The 15,423-nt window shown below is 39.7% G+C and overlaps 1 protein-coding gene across 2 annotated transcripts in view; it reads left to right on the forward strand.

Moving 5' to 3' along the window:
• The window catches only part of PLXDC2 (plexin domain containing 2), a 435,854-nt gene that overhangs the window by 222,915 nt on the left and 197,516 nt on the right, over positions 1-15,423 (forward strand). For both annotated transcript variants that reach the window (XM_005687914.3, XM_005687913.3), the window contains exon 3: positions 1,600-1,746. In XM_005687914.3, the coding sequence (XP_005687971.1) occupies positions 1,600-1,746 (147 nt within the window). The remainder of the gene's footprint in view (positions 1-1,599; positions 1,747-15,423) is intronic.

The following is a 15,423-nucleotide window of genomic DNA, read 5'->3' on the forward strand; positions in this document are numbered from 1 at the left end:
CCCACCATCTCATCCTCTGTCATCTCCTTCTCCTCCTGCCTTCAATCTTTCCCAGTGTCAGGATCTTTTCTGATGAGTCAGCTTTTTGCATCAGGTGGCCAAAGTATTGGAGTTTCAGCATCAGTCCTTCCAATAAATATTCAGCATTGATTTCCTTTAGGATTGACTGGTTTGATCTCCCTTCAGTCCATGGGACTCTCTAGAGTCTTCTCCAACACTACAGTTCAAAAGCATCAATCCTTAGGCACTCAGCCTTCTTTATGGTCCAACTCTCACATCCATACATGACTACTGGAAAACTTACTATATAGTTACTCTCAGTTCAGTTCAGTCACTCAGTTGTGTCTGACTCTTTGTGACCCCATGGACTGCAGGACGCCAGGCCTCCCTGTCCATCACCAACTCCCGGAGTTAACTCAAACTTATGTCCATCAAGTCAGTGATGCCATCCAACCATCTCATCATCTGTTGTCCCCTTCTTCTCCTGCCTTCAATCTTTCTCAGCATCAGGGTCTTTTCCAGTGAGTCAATCCTTCACATAAGGTAGCCAAAGTATTGGAGTTTCAGTTTCAACATCAGTCCTTCCAATGAATATTCAGGACTGATTTCCTTTAGGATGGACTGGTTGGATCTCCTTGCAGTTCAAGGGACTCTCAAGAGTCTTCTCCAGCACCACAGTTCAAAAGCATCAAATCTTCTGCACTCAGCTTTCTTTATAGTCCAACTCTCACATCCATGCATGACTACTGGAAAAGCCATAGCCTTGACTAGATGGACCTTTGTTGGTTAAGTGATGTCTCTGCTTTTTAATATGCTGTCTAGGTTGGCCATAGCTTTTCTTCTAAGGAGTAAGCGTCTTTTAATTTCATGGCTGCAGTCACCATCTACAGTGATTTTGGAGCCCCCAAAAATAAAGTCTGCCACTGTTTCCACTGTTTCCCCATCTATCTGCCATGAAGTGATGGGACCGGATACCACAATCTTAATTTTCTGAATGTTGAGCTTTAAGTCAACTTTTTCACTCTCCCCTTTCACTTTCATCAAAAGGCTCTTTAGTTCTTTCTGCCAGAAGGATGGTGTCATCTGCATATCTGAGGTTATTGATATTTCTCCTGGCAATCTTAATTCCAGCTTGGGCTTCCTCCAGCCCAGCGTTTCTCATGATGTGCTCTACATAGAAGTTAAACAAACAGGGTGACAATACACAGCCTTGACGTACTCCTTTCCTGATTTGGAACCAGTCTGTTGTTCTGTGTCCAGTTCTAACTGTTGCTTCTTGACCTGCATATGGTTACTCTATACTACAGTATTTTTAGCTACAATCACCCATGCTGCGCATTAGATCCTCAGAACAAATCATGTTATTACTGGAAGTTTGTACTCTTTGACCAACATCTCCCCATTTTACCCCCTTCCAGCCCCTCATCACCACTATTCTCTGTTTCCATGAGTTTGGCTTTTGTAGATTCCACATATAAGTGATACCACAAGGTCTTCGATATTTATCTTTCTCTTGCTGACATTTCACTTGGTGCAATACCCTCAAAGTCTGCCTGTACTGTCTGTGTTCTTGATGTGCCTTATTTTCTATCATTACAGGAGGACACAGATCATAATTACTATATATCACGGATATATGGTCCATCTGATTCCGCCAGCCGGGATTTGTGGGTGAACATAGACCAAATGGAAAAGGACAAAGTGAAGATTCATGGAATACTGTCCAACACTCATCGGCAGGCTGCGGTAAGTGCTTGGACATTTTGAGTTTCTTTTTTTTTTCTGCTGTGAAAAAATTTTTGCTTTACCTGACATACTGACATTGTTTGTTGTGATCACTTTTCAAGTATATTTAGTTCTTCATTTGCAGTTAGGTTACTAATTACAGATATGATGTTGTAGAATATGATAAAGAATTATTTTGAGAAGCCGGTATTAATTTAACCATTAGTTAATTAATTGTCCACTGATTTCTCCAGTAAGTAGCATGAGTTGCATATTCCATTCAAAGTTGAGGTTTATCTTGATACTTTTAAGTTTTCTTATAATCCGTGCATTTAGACAACATTTTTAATACAATTACATTAATTCACAATCTTCCATTTTGTATGAGTTTATTACTCTTGGTCTGAAGATGATTTAACTAGACACATTCATGATTCAAATCACACCTGTAGACTAAATTACATGTGGTAAGCAGAGAAGTTTAATATAAAAGAAAATAATTAATTAAATCTAGAAGGCTCCAAAGTAGAAGGCAATAGCAACCCACTCCAGTACTCTGGCCTGGAAAATCCCATGGACAAAGGAGACTGGTAGGGTGTAGTCCATGGGGTTGCGAAGAGTTGGACACAACTGAGCGACTTCACTTTCCCTTTTCACTTTCATGCATTGGAGAAGGAAATGGCAACCCACTCCAGTGTTCTTGCCTGGAGAATCCCAGGGATGGCGGAGCCTGTTGGGCTGCCATCTATGGGGTTGCACAGAGTCGGCCACAACTGAAGCAACTTAGCAGCAGCAGCAGCAGCAGCAGCAGAAGGCTCCAAATGTACTTCAAGCCCAAGCTTAAATCACTTGCCAGTGGTGGTTCCTTAAACAGGTAATTTAATTCTTCTGAGGCACAGTTTCTGTATCTATACAGTGGGGAGGAGACAATGGCACCCCACTTCAGTACTCTTGCCTGGAAAATCCCATGGATGGAGGAGCCTGGTGGGCTGCAGTCCATGGGGTTGCTGAGGGTCGGACACAACTGAGCGACTTCCCTTTCACTTTTCACTTTCATGCATTGGAGAAGGCAATGGCAACCCACTCCAATGTTCTTGCCTGGAGGATCCCAGGGATGGGGGAGCCTGGTGGGCTGCTGTCTCTGGGGTCACACAGTGTCGGACACGACTGAAGCGACTTAGCAGCAGCAGCAGCCCTTAGCTTACATGGTCACTGATACCGTGTTCTGTGTCAGGTTGAATGCTTACATGGATTAGCTTTTATAAAAAGTTTTATTTCTTTGTTTGTGGCTCTGTTGGGTTTTTGTTTCTGTGCAAGGGCTTTTCTCTAGTTGTGGAGAGCTGGGGAGACTCCCGAGGCGTGGGGTGAAGGCTTCTCATTGCAGTGGCTTCTCTCGTTGCAGAGCATAGACTCTTGAGCAGGGGCTTAGTAATTGTGGCACACGGGTTTTGATATCTTGTGGCATGGGGCATCTTCCTGGACCAGGGATCAAACTCGTGTCCCTGTCTTGGCAGGCAGATTCTTAACCACTGAACCACTGAGGAAGCCCAGCTTTTCAGTTTTCACAACAGTTCTAAATTTAAATATCATTTACCATCTAGGTATTGCAGATAGGAGAACTTAACCTTGGAATAACCAGCCTCTCTACGGTTCTCATGCTAGTAAGTGGTGTGACTCAGTTACGAACCTAGGCAGTCAGTCCCTCATTCAAAATGTATGTGTAAAAATTACCACTCTTGGTTCTCAGAATATTCTTTGATAATCATTTTGTCAAAGATGATTCCTGATTTAACATTTCAAAGGTTATTTAGTTTCATTGCCACTGATTACAGTGGTGATCTTACTATCATGAAGCAATGTCCTGTTCAGTTTAGAGAGATGTGCCGTGAAAACAAAATAACTTTAACTTTTCAAGTGTAATTGCCAGATATTACTGACACAAAGATAGAACTAATAGAGTAATGGCTGATCTGATTGAAAGAGGCATTGATATGACAAGTATAAGATATCAAAAAAATGTTGGCCAACAGCCTTCATTGTATATATGTAGATGTTCCTATATCAGGAGATCACCTTCTAATAGTTATAGTGGAAATTGATAGTATCATGATGCTTCATTGAAGTTCAGAAGCAGATAAAGTAGCCACCTCCCCTTGCTGAATTACATCATTCCTTTTCCTTTGCATATTCAAGCAGTCTCAGAGAAGATGACGGATTCAGAAATGACTCACTGTCTGGCTTAGAACAGATCTTCAAAAGAAGAGACACTGAGAAAGATTGGATTAAGACCATGATTTTCAGGAATGTATTGCATTTGGCAATCTTCCCACTATATCACTGTCCCTAATAATATAATATATACTTTATAAGAGTTTGAACATTGGCATATCCTCATGGAGATTCCAGAATATGACCTAGTTCTTTGTCTGTAAGCAAAGGAAGAAGTTCGTCAGTTAAAATGCTAGCTGATTTCATCTTAGACTTTCTCATACATTCTCCCACTGGGGTGGTAGTTCGTGTGTCCTGTCTTTCCTTAAAGAAGATTTCTTTTTCTCTTTGGAATAGAGTTTGGTTGCCTTGTAACAACTTTCTGATAGTTTCAAGAAAAAATATGATGATATAAATCTGTTTTTTTCTTACTGTGATTGTAAGAGTGACATTGTTGGTTTGAACACCAAAGATTGGCTAAAACACAAATGGACTCGAGCTTGAGCTTGAAACTTATCTGGTGCTCCATGCATTGATTTTTAAATAGATATCATTGATAGAAACCTTTATTTTAGTTACTGTGCCATTGGTTTTCCGTGAAAATCTAAACCATTGTCAAGAATTTCTTCCTGCTAGAAATTAGTCCTGAATCCACTTTCCCACCACCAACAGAACACACACACCCACACCTACACACACACACACACACAAGCATTCACATCCAGGTACATATTAATAAACTCAGTTTATAACAATAAAGTTGATAATATCATTTAGTTCCTTTTTTTTCAGGAAAAATTTGCCATTTAGACTTTTTCATTTGAATAGTTTAATATCTTGGAACTTACAAATTTTCTAACTAGAATATTTTATAAAAGTTCCCTACATTCTTTCTTTCAGAAGTATGATTGTTACATATTTGTTTGAAGATTTCCAAATTGTAGAAAACGATCCATGTTTCACTATTTCTTCCATTGGCCTGCTCATCTTTCCAATCCTGCCTTGTTCTCTTCGCTCCCTCTCTATTATGCCAGCCTTGGAGTAGAACCAGGTTTTAGAGGTGATGACAGAACTGCAGTGTTAAGGTAGTGTTATGGCCAGGGACTCAGCGATGCCCACATACAGCCTCTTCCCCACCCCTCTCCACACACACAACACAGACACTCAGCCACAGCTACTCTGCCCTCTGTGATATAATTGAGAGGCTTAACCCCGAGGGAAAACAGCAAATGCAAAACTGATCCACTTCATAGATTAGGTTCCTGATATAATCATAAAAATCCTTGATGCAGAGCTTTCTGGTGGACTTCCCAAGTGGTGCTAGTGGGAAAGAACTGCCTGCCAATTCAGGAGGAGTAAGAGATGCAGGTTCGCTCCTGGGGTGGGGAAGATTCCCCTGGAGAAGGGAATGGCAACCCACTCCTGTGTTCTTGCCTGGAGGATCCTGTGGATAGTGGAGACTGGCAGGCTACAGTCCGGGGGATCACAAAGATGGGCACAACTGAAGTGACATAGCACGCAGGCCCCCTCTGGTAGTTCGGCTGGAAACAGGACTTCCGTTTAACCTCTAAGGGAAGAGGGGACTTTCTTAAGTCTTAATACCAAATGATGAAGTCTGCATACCCAGGGCATCCTTTCGGTCAGCCAGTTAGACAAAAGAAGAGAACAGAAAGATCTAGCCTAGGGGAGACTCAAGGGCCAGCTGGTTAACTAACCAGCCCTAAGCAAAGAGAAAGGAAGTCAGAGAGCTGAAAACTGGGAAGGCTGTCCTTCCCAACTTCCCCCCAGTAGGTCACAGGAAGACACAGGAGTGTCTGACCTGGAAACATAACTTTTCAAATAATATTATCCCCTTCACCATTATCATTTATAAATGTGGTCTGAATGGTATTTTGGGATCTTGGGTTAATTTTCTAGAAAAGGAGGAATGTTGGACATAGAGTGACAGTTGTCTCTTTTCTCCCATCCACAATACTATTATGCTATCAGAGTAAAACTTATCATTTTATTTGCATTCTTCACGTGCCAAAACACCCTGCTTTCTCTTTCCTTTAATAATGTAAGCTAAAATGATTAGTATTTATACTATATATATATATATATGTAGTAATTTGATTACATGTTCCTTCAATTTCCCCTTGCCCTTTTTTGTTTAAATATCCCCATTGTCCTTTTTGAGTTAAATAACATTTCTTAAATCATATTTGCAGTAAAAACAGATGTTAAAACCTAGCTTTACAGTTGGACACATTAAAGGAAGAAACATGTCTTCAAACAGTAGTTAAAGGAAAGCAAAAAATTGGAATAAGTCCCTATCACATGACAAGCAATGAGTCAAGCACCTTACCTTCAAATAGTGGTACTTACTTGGGTTTTTTGTTCCTTAATTCAAAGTCCATAGTTATCAGGTTGCAAACCTAGAACTTTCTGACTACAAACCTGGGAACCAGTTGAAATTTCTTCTTTCTTTTTTTTTTTTTTAATTTATATGAGACCTTCAAACGCCACCATTTTGAGATTTTCTTCTGTACTTCTCAGTCCATATAATTTAATTTATTGCTGGACACAGTTTGATTCAACAACCAAATTAGAATTCATTTGTCTTTTGAAACCACAGTTTATGAAGTTCTGATTCACAACTTCTACAGAGGCACCATTGTCCCAGTGGAAGGAGTCTGGGATTACAGACGTTATGCGACCTTGACTCCAAAACTCATTTTCTTAGATTCGGGCCTCTTTGGACCTCAATATTATAACCTAGAACAAAGGGGAAAGTGCCTGCTTTGACTCCCCTCCAGTGTTATTTCAAGAATAAAAGTGAAATAACTATGAAAGGACACTGAAAACCTCAAATAACAATGAGGCAGTAATGAAGCATTGTTGTTTGAGTCCTAATTCTTCACAACAAAACAGATTAACCCCTAAATACGTTAATTCCTAGGTAATCTCTCAGAATCTTTTTCTATAGATAGATATGTGCCTATATATTTATATCTATATATCTTTGAATAATTTTTTTTTGGCCAGGAAATTGCCAGTGTGCTTTTTGTTAGACATAAACATACCCTGCCTTAAATAAGTTTTTTTTTAAATATTTTTCTACGTATTAGTAAGAAGATTGATTCTTTATATAAGAAACACTAGCAAAATGAAATGAATTGTTGCTCTCCTGTCTACCATAAAGCTGGTAAAGTTTTTGATAAGACTGGTACAGTTTTGATGGTAGGCTGTTTTAAAATTTAAAAAAATTAGATTATTCTCTGTGGGGATCTTCAGACTACTCAAATATATTCCGAAACCTTCACTAAACAAAAATTAGGCTTTCTGGAGGTATTTTCTTTTTCCCCAGAAAAATAACAGCATTTTGACGAGCATTTCCATTGGTCTTAAATTTGCATAATGTTGATGTTGGGAGAACTACATTCGGACGCTTGTGGTGACTTTAGTCAATTGTTTTCATATATTGCAGAATTTTATTTTTTCCTGTGCTTTAGAAAATCTGTTGATAAGTGATTACTTTTCTAAACTATTAACTCAAAAGGCAACTTAATTTGCTCTCTCTATCGGGCTATTATCTAGACCACACATTTTTTGTCTGCATCCTATTCAGAGTGTCTAACAATAAGCTGCTTTTATTTTTATTTTGACTATTAAATAAACTTGCTGTGTTCTCTCTTGTGAGTTGTTTCAAGTAAGGCATACATCTGGAGGAGGAAATGGCAACCCTCTCCTGTATTCTTGTCTAGGAAATTCCATGGCCAGAGGAGCTTTGCAGGCTGCAGTCCATGGCATTGCAAAAGAGTCGAGCATGACTGAGTGCGCAGGCACAAGACACGGTTCATCAACCTGTCCTTACTTGTCTTCATTCCTGGGGTTTTTCTCTAGTTTAATAACAGACTAGGATAAGCTGTGTCTGTACAACTGTTTCTCTAACTTAATTTTTAATTAATTCACTTTACTATTAATATCATCATATTAAAATTATAAAATTTGAGAACAATCATCTGTCCTGAAGAAAGTATTATTTGAGGGCCTTTTATGGAAAAGAAAGGCTGTTTTTTCCCCCATTCCACAAAACCAACCTGAGATCAGAGTAACTGAATTCCTCTGCATGCCATGCAGGGGAGCTGGTCTGCTTGTCTCAAAGCCAGTGGACATGGAAGGATCTAGTCCCTCTTCCACAGACGGTGTTAATGACTCAGGTTAAACATTCCCATCTAGTATTTTAGTCATGGAAGGGACTTTGGAAATTCTTGAAGATAGTGGCCAATTTTTACACATATTCCTAACCTTTGTTTTCCAAAGCAAGAACATACCTTCTTTTTAAAATTCATCCTTGAGTTCATCATATTTCAGTTTATTTTCATCCCATTTCTCCATGTTATGTCTTTAGTAGAGGACAGGCACCATTCTTTTCATAAATTTAGAGTCATAGGAAGTAATCATAACGTTCGCTGTTGCCAGGGATGACTGTAAAATAAATCTAGATAAAGAGCTATCTACTCAACTTTTTAAAGTCACAAGTGAGGCAAATACTTGAAGGTTTCACATTAATCTTCTATAATTAGGGGCTGCTAAAGTGGGATCCCACAGTCAGGCAGCTGTGTCTCAGGTGGAATAAATAAGTCCATTTACTCCTATTTTTCATCACAGATTGTCTTACCAGACCCATTTTTAATCATCCTTTCCCATCTCTCTAGACCCCATGAAGACTTAACAAGGGTTAATTTTAGATAACATGAGTGTAAAACATATTCTCATCCTGAAGTTATTAAATGATAAAGCTTCCACAGGACTCTCTTCAAGGAAAACATTTTGTAGCACAGAAAAATTAGCAAAATATGGATGGAATATAATGTCCCCTAAGAGTAAATACAACTAAAAGCAGATAGGTAAAAGTCTTATGGAAAATCTTAAATTGTAGAAGATAAAAGACTTAAGACATTTTGGAATTGAAATTTTCTGAACAAGTTAGTATTCTAGTATCCTTTAAAAGTATTTTTTTGTGTCTGTTTTCAGTAACTTTATTTTTGTCCATTTCTTCTTACTAAATTATAGCCTATGACTTAGGTGGATGATTACTTTAGGTGAAATAGTCAAGGTCTCACATTGTTTGTTTATAAGGTGGCCTCCCATCAGAACATGTGTTGTGCCTGAAATTCCAGCCCCAGAACGTAGGTCTCATCCTTTCTTCACTGAAGGTGCTCTGTTCCTATGCCAATGGGACCAGAAGTAGAACACTTTTAGCCACTCTCAATGAGTGATAAATTGCAAGGAATTTCTTGTTACGCAGCCAGTGTCTGACACAAAATGTCAAGTAACGTTCACTCCTGATACTCAGGCTGAGTTTAGCTACCTGAGTCCTGATCCCTGCAGGACCAGCTGTAGACATGGGTAGGGTGGATAAAGGAGCAGCTCTTGGAAGCTGTGTTGTGAGGCATCAATTTACTTATTTAGCTTTTGAAAAATCCGAAAGTTAGCCACTGTGGCAAAATGTTAAAAAACAGTGAATCTGCATAAAAGATATAGGAGACTCTTTGGATTATTGTAACTTTCATTTGAATTTATTTCCAAATAAAAAGTTAAAAAAAAATAAATAAAAGAAGGGATGTTAGTGGAGGAGGATGAAGAGTTAAAATTGGACCTGTCCTAAATTTTTATTGCAACCTTGGGTCAAGTTTTGAATGATTTAGTCACCCTTCTGCTGAGATTTGCCTGCACTGAATTCCAAATCCTAATACCCTGCCTGATGTGCATAGAAACCAATACTGTGGCACAGGTGTTTGAGAAAGAAAAGGGCTTTATTGCGAGGTTGACCTGCAGGGAGACAGGCAAGGCTCAAATCAGTCTCTCAGATTCAAGGTTGGGGCGAAATTTAAGAGGTCAGGGTGATTTCAAACTTGGAAGCTGATTGGCTAGTCTCTAGTTACTGTGCTGCTGGAAGCTGACGGACTTCTCACTTTGTAAAGGGCTCCAGTGGCAACTTATCAGTTCTTTGAGATCCATAGATTGACGTTTCTGGGTTCAGGGTCAGTCTGGAGACGCCGGTTCCTATCTTGCACATGCGCACTGCTGTTTCTGTAAAGTAACCCAGGTTTTGATTATTCAACAGCCTGATTTTAGGAAGCAAAACCAGTTTCAGCTGGTCAGTGTTTCAGCTTGATAGAGTGTATAAGCATGTCGACTTAGAAACAGGCTGCCTACATGAGAGTCTCCACTTCTGCCAGCTGAAAGCTGGGTAACTTAAAGTGCTTTTACTTTATGTTAATCATTTCCCTCAGCTGTAAAACGGGAATGATGACAGTACCTACTTTCTAAGATTTTCACTAGAATGGAATGATTTACTATAACATTTGTGCTATGCTTAATCCGTAGCTGCTCTAGATGACTGTTAGTATTGATACTAATCACTGTCATACAGACATTTTAACTCTAAAACAATCATTTTCCAGTGGCAGGAAAGAAGGGAGGACAGATTATGCTCCACTGAGACAAGCAAGGGCATTTTCAAACTGTCCAGGATAAACTCATAGGAATACATTTCCTGTCCTGCCCTGTTTGAGGGTCACTGGTCGAGGAAGTAGCCACCATGTCCTTGTCCTTAGGTGTACTGAGGCTGCAAAGAGCTTTTGCAAATCATTACTTTAAAGGTGCTCCGCTAGGAGGTATCCCTATCCTTTCCTGCCTTAAATGGAAAATTTCACGTCAGATGAGCGCTAACAGGCAAAGTGAGATGATGTTGTCCAGAATCAAGTCTATTTATCCTTTTAACCCATTTCACGCTTGTCAAAGCTTCCTTACAGCACTTTAGAGTTTCAAAGACCATTTATATGTCACAAAGTCTTGACTTTCCAAGTGGGGCAATCTCAGGAGCACTGGGAGCTTGTTAGAAATGCAGAATTTTACTTCCCTCCCCCCACCCCCGACTATCTGCAGCAGAGTCTATTTTTAACAAGAATCCTAAGTGATTGCCATGAATACTCAGGTTGGAGAAGCCTGGTAGAATTACTGCCTTGTTCTCAGAGCTGTGTGGAAAATCCAGATGTGACCTCTGGGTCTCCCCTCCCCCACCGACCCTCCCAGGGCTCCTTTATAAATCCTGTTTTTTCTTACCCGCTGTGCCCTTAAACAGACTTATGCTCTGCACTCTCCCTGAATGGTAAACAGTCACATAATTAATTTGAATAATTCTCAAAACGTGCAAGTATAGGCAGGCAACCATAACCCAAGTGTTCCTGGGAACCATGAAGTGTAAGAGATTAAAAGATATGATGTTCACCTAATCTCAAGTTCACAGGAACAAGCAAAGGGTAACTGCAAAATGTTTATATGTTATTTTCTAATTTACATGTAGCCCCATGCAGTGTCATTCAATATGCAGGGTTAATTAAGTTCTCTGTTACAAAAAAGTGCTGAAGCAGTTAGAATTTCTAACCCAGAAAATCAATTCGATTGACGGGCTTTATTTCTGAAAGGAGCCACTCCCTTGCCTGTATATTTGCATATTGATTAGCCCCTTTTCCTGAACAATTTGATTTTTTAATTAGGTTTCCAGTGTTTTCAGTCACTGGATTAACGACCCATATCCTGTTCACTCCCCTGCAAGAGTGAGAGTTTGTTTAAATTCCATTTTGTAAAAATTCCACATGGTAAAAGTGGCGTGAAGCATCCTGCCCACTGCAGCTATTTTATTTCTGGCAAATACTCAGCTCGTTTATGGCCTAGAAGCAGGATCTTACTTTAGAATATATCAAAAGAAGCTTGCATTGCTTTTTTTGCAATGCCACATGGAAATACCTCTCCATAGTACATTTTTTCTCTTTGGTAGTTACCTGCTGTAGAAACTTGTTAATTTAAATTTTTCTATCTGTATCTACATACATATACATGTATACCAACTTGAAAAGTGTTAGTTGCTCAGTCATATCTGACTCTTTGTGACCCCATGGACTCTTTGTGACCTCCATGCTCCTCTGTCCATGGAATTCTCCAGGCAAGAATATTGGAGTGGGTAGCCATTCCCTTCTCCAAGGATCACCCAGATCCAGGGATCAAACTGGATCTCCTGCATTGCGGGCAGATTCTTTACCATCTGAGCCACCAGGGAAGCCCATATACTCGTATTCATATCTTGCAGTTTATGTTACTTTTATAAGTGAATATTTGTTAAACAGGTGAATAAACCAGTGAAAAGTCATTACCATTGACAATTATAAAATAAATAAATAAATGTTGTGTAAGCTTAGAAAACAGGCCCTTGGATCTATCCTTGGCAGATAAGAAATGGAAGCATCTAATCTGCAAATGTGCAAAATGAGTGGTTCAGGCTGTTGCCATCATCCAGTGAGAAGGAACTACCATGTTGCCATCAGACCTCAATGGTGTGCAGCTCCCGAAGGCTCCATCCAGCCCAGCACTGCTAGTCTAGTCCCTCTGATTTCATCAGAGAAGACTGCCCTGTACCTTCCTCAGATTTTCTTTGTGTGTGTGTGGCTTTAGCCTCAGGCATCTGGGGGCTTTCTATTTCCACTGTTATTAAATTTTAAAGAAAATTAAGTTATGTTTACTGAGAACAAAAACATCAGTCACTGACAATGTTAAGAGTGCCAGGCAGAAAATGGCTATAGAAGATGTGATAATAGGTAGGAAAAGGATCACCTAGTATAAGGGAGAGAGAATGCTCTCCTGTAGTAGGCAAGATTTAGGAGTTTGGAGTCAAGCACATTTGGATTGAAATCCTGGCTCTGCTGCTCCTAGTGCTTCGAACTTATTAGTTTTCCTTTCTTATAAAGTTTGATCATGGAGATCAAATCAGTTAGTCCTAAAGGAAATCAATCTTGAATATTCATTGGAAGAATTGATTCTGAAGCTTCGATACTTTGCCCACCTGATACGAAGAGCCGACTCATTGGAAACGACCCTAATGCTGGGCAAGACTGAGGGCAGGAGGAGAAGGGGATGACAGAGGATGAGAGGGTTGGATGGTATCACCGACTCAATGGTCATGAGTTTGGGCAAGCTCTGGGAGATTGTGAAGAGAAACCTGGAGTGCTGCAATCCATGGGGTCACAAACAGTCAAATATTACTGAGCGACTGAACAACTTGTAAGGTTTTATTTTGAAACAATTTCCGGCTTATAAATAAACTTGGAAAAATTATTGAAGAGTTCCCATATAGCTTTCAACAAGCAGCTCCAAGTAGTAACACTTTATATACTCTTGGTACGATTTCCAACACCAAGAAATTACCATTGGTGTGATACTCTTAACTAATCTATATGCTATATTCACCTTTTGTGAACTGTCCCCAAACCACCCTTATTCCTATCTGGAATCCAATATAGGACCCACATTGCGTTTATCTGTCAAATCTCCTAGTCGCACCTCCTCCACTCTATGACACATTTTCTGTCTTTCTTTATCTTTCATGAACTTGACATTTGAAGAGTCTTTACCAGTCTCTGTACAGTGATCTTGATTTGAGGTTTGTCTACTGCTTCTTCATGGTTGAATATGGGTCTCTATTTTTGGCAAGAATACTAGGGGAGGGACTTCCCTGGCAGTCCAGTGGTTAACATGCAGACTTTCATTGCCCAGGACCAGGGATCCATCTCTGGTGGGGAACTAAGATCCCACAAGATACACAGTGTGGAAGAAAAAAAAAAAAAAAAGAATACCCAGGGAATGGTATTTTGTCCATGATCATGCATACATCAGGAGGTACCTGATGTCATCACAGCTCATTACCAGTGATGTTAACTTTGATCACCTGCTTAAAGTGATGTCTGCCAGATTTTGTTTCTTTACTGTAAACTTACTATTTTTCCTTTTCTAATTACTGAGTATCTTTGGGGGAGATACTCTGTGCATACAAAACATCTTCTTTCTTATCATACTCTCACCTAGTTTTAGCATTCATACTTGCTTAATGCAGACAAAATACTTAGAATAATGTCTGATACATTAAAAGCTAATTCCATTCTTAAAACACCAGTAAATACACTAGTAGTGGTCATTTCAATATAACAAAAATGAAGCCATCATAATGTTTCTGTGAAACATAATATCTAATTGTGATGTGATTCTTTTACAAAAGCAATTTGCCTCCATTGCTATTAAAAACAACATATATCAAATCTTTTCCATTTCCTCATTAGAAATCAGATAAGCTGTTATTATTTAGGAAACTAGTTTTGAGGAACTTTTGCTATGCTAAACCCTTCAGGTACATAATACAATGTTAACCATCATTGACCCCATTGACTCAGTGCTTATGAAGGTCCAGGTGTCATTTGGTCATTTATTCAGGTATTTTGGATGAAAGCCAGTATCATTAGAAATAGCCATGTAAATAAAACAACATGTATTTTTTTCTTTAAATTTTCAACTCCTCCCAAAGTTATTAATATAATACTTAATAATATTTGGCCTCTTGAGAAATCTGTATGCAGGTCAGGAAGCAACAGTTAGAACTGGACATGGAACAACAGACTGGTTCCAAATAGGAAAAGGAGTACATCAAGGCTGTATATTGTCACCCTGCTTATTTAACTTATATGCAGAGTACATCGTGAGAAATCCTGGGCTGGAAGAAGCACAAGCTGGAATCAAGATTGCCTGGAGAAATATCAATAACCTCAGATATGCAGATGACACCACCCTTATGGCAGAAAGTGAAGAGGAACTACAAAGCCTCTTGATGAAAGTGAAAGAGGAGAGTGAAAAAGTTGGCTTAAAGCTCAACATTCAGAAAATGAAGATCATGGCATCTGGTCCCATCACTTCATGGGAAATAGATGGGGAAACAGTAGAAACAGTGTCAGAGTTTATTTTTGGGGGCTCCAAAATCAGTGCAGATGGTGACTGCAGCCATGAAATTAAAAGACGCTTACTCCTTGGAAGGAAAGTTATGACCAACCTAGATAGTATATTCAAAAGCAGAGACATTACTTTGCCGACTAAGGTCCGTCTAGTCAAGGCTATGGTTTTTCCTGTGGTCATATCTGGATGTGAGAGTTGGACTGTGAAGAAGGCTGAGCGCTGAAGAATTGATGCGTTTGAACTGTGGTGTTGGAGAAAACTCTTGAGGGTCCCTTGGACTGCAAGGAGATCCAACCAGTCCATTCTGAAGGAGATCAGCCCTGGGATTTCTTTGGAAGGAATGATGCTAAAGCTGAAACTCCAGTACTTTGGCCCCCTCATGCGAAGAGTTGACTCATTGGAAAAGACTTTGATGCTGGGAGGGATTGGGGGCAGGAGAAGGGGACGACAGAGGCTGAGATGGCTGGATGGCATCACGGACTCAATGGATGTGAGTCTGAGTGAACTCCGGGAGATGGTGATGGACAGGGAGGCCTGGTGTGCTGCGATTCATGGGGTCGCAAAGAGTCGGACACGACTGAGTGACTGAACTGAACTGAACTGAATATTTGGCATCAAGTATTAATAATACTTGGCATCAATAAACAAACTGAAAATGCCATGACTCCA

Source organism: Capra hircus, chromosome 13, assembly GCF_001704415.2.
Source record: "Capra hircus breed San Clemente chromosome 13, ASM170441v1, whole genome shotgun sequence".
Classification (NCBI taxonomy): Eukaryota; Metazoa; Chordata; class Mammalia; order Artiodactyla; family Bovidae; genus Capra; species Capra hircus.